At 34.9% G+C, this 16,602-nt stretch overlaps 1 protein-coding gene across 7 annotated transcripts in view; it reads left to right on the top strand.

Annotated features, from left to right (window-relative positions):
- Nucleotides 1–16,602, top strand: part of LOC150104005 (uncharacterized) — a 534,288-nt gene that overhangs the window by 416,954 nt on the left and 100,732 nt on the right. For all 7 annotated transcript variants that reach the window (XM_090397243.1, XM_090397238.1, XM_090397241.1 and 4 more), the window contains one exon: nt 13,268–13,339. In XM_090397243.1, the coding sequence (XP_090253369.1) occupies nt 13,268–13,339 (72 nt within the window). The remainder of the gene's footprint in view (nt 1–13,267; nt 13,340–16,602) is intronic.

Raw genomic sequence — 16,602 nt, 5'->3', positions numbered from 1 at the left:
TGGTTTGTCTTTGTTTTTTATTGAGGTCTTGTAGAGAATTTTGTTAATAGTTTTGTGGCTGTATCCATTTTTTTTTTGAAAAATATTGCTGATAACTTTAAATTCATTTTTCAGTGCCTGTTCACTGGAGCAGATCTTCAGAGCCCTGTTTTTAAGAGTTTTTAAGGTGCTCTTTGCGCATATATTGCGGTCAGGTTACTTTGTATGGCAAAAATCAAAATGAAGGCAGAGTCATGAGCTCGCCATTATCCCTCCCTGTTGCTAACTTTTATATGGAACATTTTGCGCAACTTTCTCTAGGTTCCTTTCCTTTAAAACCCAAAGTCTGGCTTAGATACATTGCCAATGTTTTTGCGATCTGGTCCCATGGCCACTAGACACCTAAACAAACAACACAAACGTATACAGTTCACAATTGAGATTGAAAAACAGAACACACCCGTTTCTAGATGCACTTGTCACACGTCTTCCTACGGGCAATCTTTCCTTCACTGTTTACTGGAAACCGATACATACTGGCTAATATATACACATAAACTCCTACCACCACCGAACACAAAAATTTGGTGTCATTAATACTCTTAGAAACAAGGCTCTGAAGATCTGGTCCAGTGAACAGGCACTGAAAGACGAATTTAAAGTTATCAGCAATACTTTTCAAAAAAAATGGATACAGCCAATAAACTATTAACAAAATTCTCTACAAGACCTCAATAAAAAACAAAGACAAACCAGACTACAATAAAACTATAACCATTCCTTACATTAGAGCAGTGGTCACCAAAGTGGTCAATATCGACCCCCCAGGGGTCGATATAACATTGTTAGGAGTCGATTCTGGCTCAGGGGTTGATTGGGGGTTGATAGAAAAATATAAGACATCATTGTACAGGTAATATTTAATTCGGTTAACTTGGATTACCTGCATCCTGAATGACAACGCAATTAAGAGTGATTCGTGGGAACAGTGACATGAATAGGATCGTAAGATGGAGCAAGGTCATGAAAATAGTTATGAAGGCCAATCAAGTAGGCCAAAATGACGTATTTACCAATAAACGGATGTATGTGGTTCCCGTCTAGCCAGCGTGGCGGGAGCGAGATTGCAACACGTGCGCTGTTGCTTATTTACTTATACTTACATTTATTCGATCCCAGTCTCATTTTTGCACATCGACATACAAGTGAGTGTTAATGTTCTAAAATTCATCAATATACATATTATAATTTAATGGTTATTCATTCACGAACTAAACTTCTCTATGTTGAAGAGTTGAGCGGGGCTGGTAGTAATTACCAGTGATATTAATACCAGTATATTAATATTACTAGTGATTGTAAGAGTAGTAGTAATATAATAATATATACTATGTTATAGATACAATAAACACTGTAACTATAAAATAAACAATCTAAAAACTCACATAAGCGTCTTTTTTTGCTTGTCATGTTAAAATTACGTAATAGTAAAATAGAGGGGGTCGATAAGAAGTCAAGAAACTCTTGAAGAGGTCGACGGTCAAAGAAGTGTGGCGATCCCTGCATTAGAGGAACACATCAGATAAAATAAACAGAATACACAAAAATACAATCTCAAAGCCACCTTTAAACCTCCTGCAAAATTAAAAAGCGTACTCAACTCATCCAAAGATCCACTCCCTCTGCTGGCCCACCCTTGAGTATACCGTATTTATTGCACTTGTAACATACCATATATATGAGAAACAGGACGCACAATTCCTATCAGACAAAAAGAACATAAACGACACATCAAATATAATAATTATGGTGAAGCTGGCCTTTTGTATCATAAACACTTTGAACACCTTACATAGAATTGACTGGAAAAGTGCTAGTTGTCTACATCACACCAAAACATGGTATGAACGCAAATTCAAGGAAGCCTGTGAGATTATTACCAACCACCCCAATTTGAACAATAATGATGGTCTAAACATTCCAAACATATGGAAGGCATATATTCGACCCACGGAACCGTCTTCTCTAAGAGCAACTGTAAACGGGATTGTAGAAAATCCAGGATCCTAAATCAAAAATAACAATTGTAATGCTGAAAGCAGGACATCATTAGTATTGAAAGAAAACTATCTGAAAGAAAGAATGTTTATTCATGTTATCAATAATAGAATTTAGCGCAACTATGAATGTAAAAAAACAATTTAGATTGCAATGGACAAAAGACTTGGCATCCTCTAATGTTATATAAATAGAAGTTGTTCTTAAAATGATTATCTCCCAAACTTTAGGCAAATTAATTTAGCCATACTTATTAAGAATCATAGAATGTCATTGCTAACTCTAAAAATAATCTCTCCAACTTGTAATGATTTCTATATGGCACATTAGTTTTCTTCCATCTAATCCTGTGTGAAAGGTTGGCCAAAGCATGGCCTGTTAGTCTTGCCCCCCCCCCCCCCTTTCCTTTTGTAGTTGAGGTACCTCCTAGTGATAGTACTGGCCCTTTTCATTCTTTTTCTGCAGTACTTTTCTTCCTATATTATTTGTTCAACTTCTCCTGAGTCTTTTTACTCTCCTATCTTCCAGACCACCACTGTATGTAGGATACAGCATTGGATCCATTTGCAACCTCTGAACATAGGGGAAGAAGGATCCTTTTAGTTTTGCACTATTTTGACAAGATTGGAGGCCTTGAATGGCCTGGCCAAGAATCAGTCATCTTGTGAGCTTGACTGCAATATAGTAATTTTTTCCCATGGTCATAGAATAGGACGCAGGCTTTTTTTTTTATTTTTTTTATTATGTTGGGTCCATACACAGGAGGTTGGTTGGTCAACCTATAGTACATTAGTACCGTGTATGGGGAAAAGGGCTGCTGCAGTATTGGAATAGTATCTGATATAGCGCTAGCATTCCACTTACAAGTTCATTTATTGGACTTGATAGTTGGCTCTTCATGTGTTGTTGTGAGTGGGATCTCTTGCACTGAATCAAAAATCCCCTTGAGCATGAATTCTTTATTCTCAAATTTTTCAGGATCCCTCTCAAGGCCACAGCTAAGCAAATACCACCTAAATTTTGTTTCTTATTTCTAATAACAGAAATAAGAAACAAAATATCCAGCATGCTTATAAATATATTGTAATTTTTTATTATCCAAGCAATAGGTAAAAAGGAGGGATATCATCCTGCTTTATTCAAAAGACTATATTCTGGTGATAATCCTTGCAGAAACATCATGTTAGTTATCTTTAGATTATTATTATTATATGGGCATCATCATGGGAGACCCAATCTATCATGCCTCTCCTTGAACTCATTAATAGAAAAAGCACTCACAACAGACTCTGGCAACTCATTCAACACTCTCCAAGTAAAAAATCTAGTCTTCACATCCCTACTCACCACACCTTTATTCAACTTCCATGGTTTGACTCCACCCCCCTGCTCTGGTCCCTCTAGCCAAATGCCGAAACATTTTCCCTTCATCTATCATATAAAATCCTTTAAGCAACTTAAATGTTTCTATCATATCTCCTCTTTTTTCTCTATCAACTGACTTCTGCAATCCACACACACCTTCAATCTATCCTCATAGGGCACATTCCACAGGCCACTCATCATCTTGGTCACTCACCTCTGAATCCTCTCCACTGCTTCCACATCACCAAGAAACCCAATGAACCAGACTTGAGCACAGTAATCCAGATGTGGGTGTATCAAAGCCTGATAAAGAGGAATGACAACTTCCTTATCTCTACTTGTTGTGTTCTTCAGTAAAGATAAGATAAACAGCTGCAGATAAAATTTGTGAGTAGAACAGCAATTATTGTACTACCTCATAAAATGCTCAATTATTCTAGAGGTGGGATATTGGAATGCATTCCTCTTGACATTCCAGATGAGCAGATATGTCCATTTCTGAAAGATCAACGAGTGAGAGGTATGAGATGCATCCTGATATGTAGAGATGGTAGCCTACTTCCACTCAAGAATATCATGCATGCTTTTGTTGCACCTAAACCTCCAACATTTGTGAAAGCAGGATACATCAACCATCCTGTTAGGCTCTACATTCATAATCCACTATATAGACATGTCCAAACTCTGTGTGCACAGTTGATGCGTTTAGGTTTCTGCTGAGCAAGCTTTATTCCCATCATCTGTGTCCAGTGTTGTAGTAAAGATCATGGGAAAGGTGGTTGCTCAGCAGAAACCTAAAGGCATCAACTGTGAGGGAGACCATCTATCCCACTATTGAGTATGCCAAAGGTGAAAGCATGAAAAAGAGATACAAAAGATAAAGATTGAACTGAACATCATTGTATCAGGATGCAGAGAGGAAGCTAACTGCCACAACACACAACATGTATCCTGAAATTCTTTTTTGCTGAGAAGGTGACAGCAACTTAAACTTTTGTCTGTTCCATACCATCCAGTAATTTCAGCTTACCCTAATTTTATGATCATGAGTGCTTCTGTTTAGAGTGGATTAATCAGAACCAAGCTATTACAGTTTCACTCCTAAAATATCTCCCGAAATGATCCCTAAACGAGAATATTCACTTGTCAAGAAAGTAATGACGAGAAAGAACACCACATAAAGAACCCCCAGATATCTCCACAGAAAAATGGATACCTCTGTATCTACTGAATCTAAAGTAAACGTAATAGCTGAACATTTTTTAAGCATTAAACTTTTTTTTTTAGAGAAAGAGTTGGAGTGTCCACCCCACTCACAGAAATCACATGACAATTTTTTTTAAAAAAATACCATCTTGTATACAAGAAAACTATACTTGTTTTTGCTTTTCATTTATTATCTTGTGTACTGCTGTAACCTTAGTAATACCACTGCCAATAAATTCCATACAGACATGAATTTCCATATTGATGGTAGCGAATGTATTTCTGATGTTTTCCAAGGCCAGTGTTAACAGAGCTTCCTGTCTGTCCATGGTTCACCGAATTACAGTCACAAGGCACTTCATACACCTTAGGATGTGAAAGAGGATGGAGTTTTTGTCCTTTTGTGAATAGATTAGGGTTGCTAGTTTGAAGTATGGTTTAATATGATAAGAGGGTTGTATGTATTTAATAATTTGCCTTTCTTTCCAAGTACCTGTATAGGGAATAGAAACAGCTTTGGTCTTGTGTATTATGGAAAATTGAAATGGCAGAAAAACATATTTTTTGTAAGTGAAGCCTCAGTTGGTGTGTAAAAGTAATTACTAAAGCCATAAGGCTTCATTTCAACAATGTAAAATTACATAGGCAAAGTGGATACTAGTGTTGCCCGAGTGAATATATGGACTCTTGGGCAGCACTCATTTTCTTTTAAATAGTTCAAGCTAAAGCAACTCGGGTAAGTGAGGATTGTATTCTTGTAAACCTTGAGGTCAAAGCTTTCATAGTTTCTACAAACATTTGGCTTTGAAATAATGTTGGATCTAGTATTTCTCTGACATTTCAATTTCTTTAAAACTTAACAAGAGGTTTTTTTTTTCCCCTTAAGGTTTCTGCCTGGTCTCTGAACAGAACTAATGTAAGGCAAATATATGAATGCTTGTACAGCACTCATGTCTTTTAGGTAGTGCAAGCTGAGACAACTCAGGGATGCTGAGGATTGTATTCTCATAAGCTCTCAGACCTACTTAAGAAATTTTCATAGCTTCTACGAACGTTCGGCTTTGAAATAATGTTGGATCTAGTATCCACTTTGCCTATGTAATTTTACAACATTGAAATGGAGCCTTATAGTTCTTCCTTTACTATTTACTTTTACACACCAACTGAGAGTTCACTTAAGAAAAATACAATTCTCTGACCTTTCAATTTCCTTAGTACTAGTACTGGACAAGAGTTTTTGCTTGCTTATGGTTTCTGCTTTGAGGGAGCTGTTGAGCATCTGGTGATTTTGATCTGTTGTAGGACTGCCCTGGAATATGAGCAGTTCTGCTCAGTGATATTGAGCTTTTCACTGAGCAGAGCCACCGCTTAGTTAAATAATCCCCTTTGTCACTCATTGTTGAGGGATTGCATGAGTTTTTGGAGAGATGACCCCCTGCACATAAACAAGCCTGGTCTATGAAGAGAACCAAACAGTTTGAAACAGCTGTCAGGCTAGTGAAACCTTTATCAAAATGAACTAATGAAAGGCAAATACATGGATTCTTGTGTCTCATGTCTTTTAAGTAGTGCAAGCTAAGGGAACTCAGGGATGCTGAGGATTGTATTCTCGTAAGCTCTCAGGTCAACTTACGAAACTTTCATAGTTTTTACAAACATTTGGCTTTGAAATAATGTTGGATCTAATATCCACTTTGCCTATGTAATTTTACATCTCCAAAATGAAGCCTTATGGCTCTTCCTTTAGTAATTATATTAATATAATTTTATCTCAGTCCTCATCTACAGGGTGTTCGGGATAAATTTGACATATTTATAATTAATTATATTTTTCCGTAAGTTACATGTATTAACACACACTTCTCTTCATTTAAAAGTTTGGACCCTTCTTCATTCATATACAAGATGTCAGAAAGGATGGATAGCTGGAACCCACCTGAATCATGGAAGAGAATAACTTGTATCATGATGATTCGTGCCCGCCATCAAAATAAGGATATTACGACTGCTGCCCAATGCTCCCTGAATACAGTAAAAACAATCAGGCATGAACTAGAGACTTGCAATGGTGACTACGAGGATGTAGCAAGAAGAAAGATCCCTAGCAGACGATTTGATTGCGTTCGTACAGCAGAATTCCTCGCAAATCTGCAGGAACAGGTGTTGAAGAACCCTGGCATTGGAATTCGGGCTTTGTTCGTGGAGTTGCTAACTGTAGTCAAGCCCTGGATAACAAGGGTAGCCAATGGTAGGCCGTATGTATGGCAGCAGGATTCGGCCCCTTGCCACACCTCTGGGAAAAGTCAAAAATGGTTGTCTGAAAATTTCTACGACTTCACCAGTCCAAATGTTTGGCCTCCAAACTCCCCGGACCTTAACCCCATGGATTATTTTGTATGGGGCGCAGTTGAAAAAGACACCAATCGCACTTCCAGTAATACAAAAGCCCAGTTAATGGATAAAATTAAAACAGTTTTTGCGGCCCTTCCCAGGGAGACTGTAGCATCAGCTTGTTCGAGGTTCCGAAGCAGAATTGAAGCTGTGATCGATGCTAATGGTGGTTATTTTGAGTAAATCTTGTTGATAGTATTGTAATTAACTCTGCCTGTAATGTTTTTTTGTCAATTCATTAAATTTAATAGATACAAAGAAGATTTTCTTTTTCCTTACGAAACTGTCAAATTTATCCTGAACACCCTGTATATCCCACACATGGCACTGATGTGCTTATAAGGACTCTTGATCTTTCATGTATGGAATCAATAAAAAAAAAAAATTTTTTTTTTAAATGCAAGCACCTTCCAGTGTGTATGTGTGGTGTGTGTGTGTGTGTTGACTTTCTATAAATAAAAAAAATAATGAACCATTTGAAAGGCATGTGACCATATTGTCAGGAAAGGACAGACAGTTATTTTATTCTTTTTTTTTTTTTCTAATATGAGGTCAATTTTAGTGTGTTGCTGTTGAGATGATATATAGTCTGTGTGTGTGTGTGTGTACACATTGTCTGGTTGTGTCTATGGAATGAAATGGACTTCATTTTGCATAGCGTAGCTAGACTTAAGGCTGGAGAGTATGAGAAGTGTTTGTTCTCCAAATTTTCCATTCTTACCAACTGTTTTGACAAGTGTGAAAATTTATCATTTCATATCTTCCATCTTGTTCGAGTTCTTGGTCATCTCTTGACCTGCCTCTGATCTATTTCAGAAATTTGCCCTCCCTATGTGCTTGTCGATCGTGTTTTGTTCTTGTAAGTTTTATTTCAGATTTTTGCCTGATTTCTGTTGATATATATGATCATTTTTTCCATTACATTTTCTTTGTATTTGCATATCACATCATGATTAGACTATAGTGCCAATAATACTGGATAGTATTAGTAGATAGAGTGTAGAAGTTAGAGGGCATATTGCTAATTTAACCACTATAGCTCACAGGATTACTTGGTTATTGAAGAACACACTAATAAGCAGAGATAAGGGAACTATCATTCTTCTTTATAAGGTCTTGATAATCCACATCTGGATTACTGTGCTCATGTTTGGTCACCTGCAGAGATAAGGGATTTTCTTGAGGATAAGGAAGTGGTGGAGAGGATCCAGAGGCAAGTGACCAAGATGGTGAGTGGTCTGTGGAATGCTCACTAAGAAGATAGCATGAGGATTTGTGAGTTGCAAAAGTTGGTTGATAGTAAAAAAAAAAAATAAAATAAAAATAAAATAAAAAAAAAAGTGAATATGATAGAAACATATAAGTTTCTTGAAGGATATTATAGGATTAATACAAAGGAAATATTTCGGCACTTGGCTATGGCTAGAGTATGGTTACCAAGGGCGTGAGGACCAGATTTTTGCTTGAATGGTGGTGAATGAATGGAATACGTTGCCTGAGTCGCTTTTGAATGTTCATCTGTTAATGGTTTCAACAAAAGGTACAGTAGATATTGTGTTGATAGTTTGGGGAATGTGATGGTATCATTTTTTAATAATAATTTAAAAATAAATTATTATTAAATTTATAAATTTACTTTAATTTAATAATAATTATTATTAAATTAAATCAACTGTCGAGAGACAGAGTTCAAGATTTTCTTTAAAAAATTATATTCAGTGATTAAAATTTGCTATTTTGACTACAAAAATCATTAACGAAAATTGGAACAAAATTATGTATTTAAAAAGCTAATTTAGGGAGTAGTAGCAAGCAATTTAAGAGTTAAGTTAAATTGTAACTGGTAAATAAAACAAAATGGCATTTTGTAATAATAAGAAAGTGAAAATGAAAGTAAAATACATAGTAATTACATAAATTAAAGATGCCAAGAAATTATATTCTTGGTTTAATCCTTCATCCAAGTGTAAGCAAACAAAGTTTGCACGTGAAGTAACTTCACAACAGCACAACTCATGCATAGAGGCTAATGACTTCACATCACTTGCCTTAGTATCCCATAATGCAAACCACATATCCTTGCAGACATGTATAATGCTATGCATTATGTGAAGGGGCACTACCAAAGACCAGTTTTGACCTTTATTCACGCCTCATCACCTGGAGCCAGACCCAAAAGTGGTTGAAGTAATGCAGAAGTTATATTTCTATGTACAAGTAGCCAAAAGGTGTCACACCTTATTACTAAAATACTCTGGATTAGGGATAGTAATTAAGATAAGTAGATAGCCTGTAAGGATATGTTCTTTGCATTATGGGATACTAAGGCAAGTGATGTAAGGTCATTAGACATACTATACGAGTACGCATGGAAAGGCTTATGTGTTCGTCGCACATGTTGAATTGGATTTTTACGGTATTGATGTGAACACAGATTGATAAGAAAATAACTATTTATTAACTTAAAAGTTAATATTTCGCTGCTATTATCTCCACCATCTTCAGAGCATATAAACAAAGTTTGTTACAAATGCGAGACAACCACAATCCGGTGTAACAGTGGGGCTAGTATAGTAATTGCAACATTAAGTGTTGATAACACTTAACTTACTAAATTCACAATTTCCCCCTGATATATTTCAGCTATTTAAATTCACAGTACAGGCAGGTTATTTTACATGGAAAGGGAAAATGTACAAACAATTAGATGGGACAGCTATGTGATTACCCCCCCCCCCCTCCTCAGCCAACTTCTACATAGAACATCTGGAAAAGCTAGATATCAACACAGCCACTCTCAAACCTAGTCTCTGGCTACGCTATGTTGATGATGCGTTTGCTATTTGGCCACATGCCCCAGACACATTGAATACATTTTTAGTGCATCTAAATAGCCAGCACCCTAAAATCCACTTTACAATGGAACTAGAAGCCAATGACTGCCTGCCCTTTCTGGACACACTGATCACATGTCTTCCACAAGGTACCTTTATCATTTTTGGTTTATAGAAAACCCACACATACAAGGAGATATTTACACAAACAATCGCCCTTCTCAACAATATGGTATCCTAAAAACACTAACCTATAGGGCTAGAGCAATCTGTTCCAATGACATTGCTCTCACTGCTGAACTTTCTCACCTGCATCACACCTTCCTAACCAATGGCTATAATCCCCATAAGATAGATGAAATACTAAATGCTACCCAGAAATCCCCCACACTATCTACTACAACAAAACTATCACCATCCCATACATTAAAGGCACATCTGAAAAGATATCTAGGGTGCTTAACAAACACCAACTGCGCACCGTATTTAAACTATATGAAATTGGCAACTCTCATCTGTTCACCTAAGGACAGATTCACTCCTTTATCACATTCAGGAGTGTATGAAGTACTCTGTTCATGTCATCGAGCCTACTACGGAAGTTACTTCATGCACCAACTTTGTTTGCTTATACTTTTATAAAGGATTAAACCAAGAATATAATTTCTTGGCATGTTTGATTTATAGTATAACCAAGAGGAAAAACTTTCAACATAGTAATTACATCAGAATTTTACCCACTTGGGGCAAATGATGTCCAACTATGGCTGATGCAACTGGCATGTTCTTATCTCTTATATACTTTTCAGACCTTTTTTTAATATTGTTTTTTGTTTAAAGAAACTTGAAAATCATCATGCTTCATTTCTTTGAAGTAGTTTTTGTAATTACTATTGGTTTTACTGTGTCATTATGCAGTCAGCATTTCTCCTTGTTCTATAATAAATTCACTAATGAGAAATTCTTTTTACTGAAGCATTGGAAACCAGGAAGTGTCAAAATAAGTTCAAAAATGGTTTTCATGTTCAGAAAAGAAATGCATTTATCACTGTTAGCGATAGATGGATAATGATTTTTCCAGTATAGTTAAGTATAACTTTTCAATTAGTTGCATTCATGAAGTAAATAACAATCTTGGTCCATGACTTGTGCTAATGTACACACACAAACTGAATTTGTAGTTGTCAAGTTAGTGATGACATTTTTCTGCTCTCTATATGTTTATTTACTGTTGTCCAGGATACGGAATTAAATTGTACAAAGGGATGAGTGCATGCTTGTATGTATGCTATTATGTATTATAAAATTCATCTATGCAAAATTGAAATTGTGAATGTGTCAAGAAACTATTATTAATCAACTTGTGCAGTAACTCTTCAACAGTGGCAAGTAAATATTCTTCATTTTGTTTTAAGTTTTTCAATAAAGATTTTGATCTCAGCTCTTACTTCAAAGGCTGATGCATCTTTTCTTTCCATTCTCTAAATTCTAGACGAAAAGAATTTATGCTGGCTGTGTAAGAAGTGTATTAATATAAGATAATGTGGATTTTCAAAAAAAAAAATAATAATAAATAAATAAATAAAATTAATTGATAAATTGTCCAGTGTGTTAAACTGTCTTTAATACACTTTTATAGTCTTCATTAACAAAGTCAGAAAACAATTTCAATTTTATAACTCTTAAGGTATAAGGGTTGTATATATGGAAATGGTAAGTTTTCACAAAAATACTTTGAAAGTCGATTGAAACCATAATAATAAAGCCTTTGTTATAACATGTAATGTTTATACTACATGTAATAGTGTTATCACTGTTAGCTCTTACACTTAAAGAATGGAGGAAAGCCATTTTGATACTAGAAACAAATCCACACATGACAAGTTAATAGAATATAATAATGCCCCTTATTTCTTCAATAATTGTTTGTTTTATGAATGTTATATAAAAACATTTCACTTTTGAAATCAGATATTGAAAAATGGTACATACCGACATCCCAAAAACAGCATGTATTGGGATGGTTGGACACCCTAGATTAGACTATCCTTCTCTTAATGTAAAGTTCCAGGTTTTACTTCTGGAACAATTAATAAAAAATAATTTTATTGTAATGCTAACTTTTGGTGATGGTTGTCCTGGTGCTTAAAGAATTCTAGACTGCTTGCTTTCTTCTGTGTCACTGGAAATATTATTGTTCATTTGGACTAATCTGTTATCACGCCACTCATTATCTTAAAAACAAAACAATAGAACTGATGGGTAATCCTACCCAAATCTCGATGCAATGTCCTGTCCTCCCATCAGTAATTACAGAAAATTGCTGCAGAATGTGTCACTGTTGTCCACCATATATGTGATCGTCCTTGTTCTTGTTAGTGATACATAATAATTTCATTCTCAGTCTTCACTGACTTTTTTCTTTTTATGATGGCTCTTTGTCCTTCAGCCTTCCCTTTTCTCTCAAAGAGATCACTGGAACTGTTTTCAGTTACAAAATGTCATGATCGAAGTTATACCACATTTTAATTTGGTATAATTTTTGCACCTTTTGCTGACAGTGGTTCATGATAACATCGTAAATTAAAGATGCCAAGAAATTATATTCTTGGTTTAATCCTTTATCCAAATGTAAGCAAACAAAAGTGGAAACCGGTATGGATAGTGACCCTTCCCATAATGCACAGCATTATACATGTCTGTAAGGATATGTGCTTTGCATTATGGGATACTAAGGCAAGTGATGTAAGGTTATTAGCCTCTATATACGAGTTGCCCAGTCGTGAAATTACTTCACATGCAAACTTTGTTTGCTTACACTTAGATAAAGGATTAAATCACAAATATGATTTCTTGGCATCTAATTTATGGTGTAGCCAAGTGGAAAAAACTTTCAATATTGATAACATTATATTTGATGACCAAGAATTTGCAATATGGCACTTTTTTTAATGATTCGTCTTGCTTTGAATTTTCCAATCTCATGTTACCTAGATATTTATATTATTTAAACTTAGTTGGAGCCCAACTTTATTTAGATAACTTAAGTTGTTCGGGTGTATTGCCCTCCAATACATGGAGGATAGTATACATTAGCATTATGGTTAATATTTACGTCAACTAATAAGTTTGTTTTCATCACTTTGATTACATTTGAATCCTCCTACCATTGGTTATATTAAAAATGTATGGGTTTTAATGCAAAATTGATGAGGGATCACAAAGTTCATGACCAGTGGCAATGTTTCCAAAAAAAGTTTGAGACGTGCATAAACTAACACAAGACCTTTTCTTATGATTATTAAAAAAATGGCATGTGTTATTTAGTAGGTTCCAGATCAAATTTAACTAATAAAAATTAAAATGCACTATTTGCTTTATATAAAGTTAATACTTTTTTTTTTGTTTGTTTGTTTTCTGACTCATCATTGTAGTATTTTTGGACAAAAATCAGTGTTTGGTCAGAGTGGAACATCGGTGTTTGGACAACAACAGAATCAAAATAGGCAAGTGGACTAGTTAACTGAAACTGTAAAAATATATGTGTAAAAATTTTGATATTATTAACTAAATTTATTAGTTATATATATTCAGAGACAAGTACAGCTGGATCAAAATTCTTTACATAAAAAATTAGCTAGACATATATAGTAGTTCTTCAATCTTCCAAAGTGAACAACAATGATAACATGTGCTTCAAGTTACTTAGGTAGTATACTTCAGAAAAGCTGCAAAATTTCAAGAATAGAATTGAAAATGGAAAGAGACAGCAAATTAGGAAATGATAATGAAAGGATTACATCTTTGAGTTGTTTGACAAACTTTTGTTTGCTTTTATGTTTGTTACTTTTAGTATGAGTGACAAGAAAAAACACAGTATGATGTCTAATGTCAGTATGTTACTTTTCAAAATAATGTTTGCCATATTTTTGCTTTACATAACAAAATATACCTAATAATAATTTTGTGAATAATAAGGACAGAAACAAAATTAATAATAGTGGGAGGAATTTAAATATTACATTCATTGAGCATCTAGTTAGATTTAAAATAAAAATGATTTAATAAAATCATATTTCAAATCTAACTGGAATGCTGTTTTTTACATATACCCTCAGCAATATATTTATTATTATTATTATTATTATTAACTGAGACCTTTGGAGAGTCAAGGGCTCATCTAGGGAGGCTAAAAATCACCCAAATCAGCTGTCATACTTTCTCTTAAATTCATTCACACTAGATGCACTCACTACTTCTAAAAGACAAACTATTCCACTCACTCACTGCACTTTGAGAGAAAAAACTTAGCTCTTATCCCTTTCCTGACTATGAACAACCTTAACTTCCATGGATGCCCTGTGTTCTCTCCCCACCTTCCATATAATGAAAAACATCAGATGATATCCAATTACACCCATTCAGAAGTTTATAGACCTCTGGCACATCCTCTATCACATGTAATTCTCTTACTCACAATCTGTCCTCATAATCTAAGTCCCATAATCTGGATATAATCTTTGTAACTCTGTTTTGCACCCTTTCCACAGCTTCTTTATCTCCTTTGAACCAGGAAGACCAAATCTATGCACAATAATACAGGTGCAGTCTTATCAAGGCCTTGTAAAGAGTTGAAATGACTTCCTTATTCTTAGATGTTAAGCTATGCATCATCATCACAATTATCCTTTGAGTTGTATTTGCAACTTTTGCCATGTGACCTTTGAACTTCAAATTCCTATCAACCATTACACTAATATCCCTAGCTTCATCAGTTTCATGTAGCATAACCCCACTAATATGATATGCCATTAGATTTAGTTAAATCGAGCTGAAGATTTAAGTTCAATTTTTTTATTTAAGAAAATACAGAGGTAATTTTTTTTTTAATAACAGACACACAGGTTTCACAACCTGTAGCATGTTTTCTTTGATATGTTACAGGTTTGCAACCTGTATCTGTGTGTGGAGAAGGGAGGGGGTTTCCAAAGAATAGATGTACATGACATGAAAGAGGATTTATTTTGTTAAGTTCAAAGCTTCTTAAATGAATGACAATACATAGATATTCACATCCTTACAGTTGCAGAGGAATGGTGACTAGTTCAATAGACCATTGTTGGAAATTCCTATTGAAGAGACATAAGCAGCAATAGAACATTTACGAGGGTGGTCTGAAAAGTTCTTGGCCTAACAATGCAAAATCTAAGACTATTACACTTTTTTTATATAATCTTTGGCAAGTAGCTTTATTTTATCCTCCTACATGTTTCACCAATTTTTCTATTGGCATCCTCAGGGAATACAAACTAGTAAGCTAAAATGAAGGTTACAGACTAGGTTATAACTGATGGTTCTAATTCATACAAAAAATTGGTATTGTGCATGACAATGTGCGTGTCTCGTTAACGTGATTTATTCGTTATGGTTCATGACGTAATTGTTATGAAGGTTCATTTCTTTGATGTTTAATGATCTGATAAAAGTTTTCCAAATTTCTGGTAAAATTAGACCTTGATTCTTGTTTAGGTTTTCAGTTTTATGGGTGACTGTAACTGCTTCTTTAAAGGTTCTTGAATGGTAGTTATCTTCTATGTATGGCATAAGGCTCTTACCCCACTCAATGTGATGGTTAGTGGAGGCAAAGTGGCATGAAAGGCCTGAAATGTCTTGTCTATTATTTCTAACATATCCTATGTGTTCTTTCTTTCTCGTTTCAAAGCTTCTAGAGGTCTGACCTATGTAACTAATACCACATGAGCAAGGTATATTATATACTCCAGAGTACTTGTAGAATGGGTGAGGATCTTTTGGTGATCTTAAAAATTTCCGAATAGTGTTGATTGGTTTGAATGCCACTCTGATCTTATGTGGTTTTAAAAGGTTAGCTAATTTTTTTGGAAAGGTTGCTGACAAAAGGAATTGTAATTGTATTTTTTTATAACAATTACGTCATGAACCATAACGAATAAATCATGTTAACGAGACACGACACACAATACCAATTTTTTGTATGAATTAGAACCATCAGTTATAACCTACTCTGTAACCTTCATTTTAGCTTTCTAGTTTGTATTCCCTGAGGATGCCAATAGAAAAATTGGCGAAACATGTAGGAGGATAAAATAAAGCTACTTGACAAAGATTATATAAAAAAAGTGTAATAGTCTTATGAATAATTGTCAAGAAAAAATTCAAGATAATGCAAAAACTAATTTATAATATCAAAATTAGTTTTATTTTTCAACGTAATCTCCCTTAAGACTAATGCATTTATTCCAGCAATGCTTCAGTGCCATTAGTGGTTGAATAAGATCTGCAAAATATCCCTCTACAGCTGCAATCACCTTGATTCGAAAAAAAATGCTGACCAGCGAGGAAGAGTTTTAGTTTTGGGAAGCAATAGAAGTCAGAGGGAGCCATATCTGGGGAATAGGATGGATGTTCCAACAATTCATAGTGCAGATCCCTTAATTTTTCCATTGCCAAAACACCTTTGTGGGCAGGTGCATTGTACTGATGAAAGATGATTTTTTTCTTCTGCAAACCGGATCTTTTCTCATGAAATTTTTCATCTAGTCTGGTTAAAAGATTGGAATAATATTTCCCGGTTATTGTTTTACCCTTTCAAGATATTTAATACACAAAATGCCTTTAGCATCCCAAAATACCGATGCCATGACCTGGTGGAACTGAATTTGTCTTCTTTGACACTGAACAACTGGCTTCTGTCCACTGTTTTGACTGCTGTTTGGATTCTGGTGTGTAA

The sequence above is a fragment of the Typopeltis vanoorti genome, chromosome 8, assembly GCF_054136105.1.
Source record: "Typopeltis vanoorti isolate ZY-2024b chromosome 8, IOZ_Tvanoo_1.0, whole genome shotgun sequence".
NCBI lineage: Eukaryota > Metazoa > Arthropoda > Arachnida > Uropygi > Thelyphonidae > Typopeltis > Typopeltis vanoorti.
Note: the sequence above shows the minus strand (reverse complement) of the source record. Positions and strands in the feature narration are given on the sequence as shown.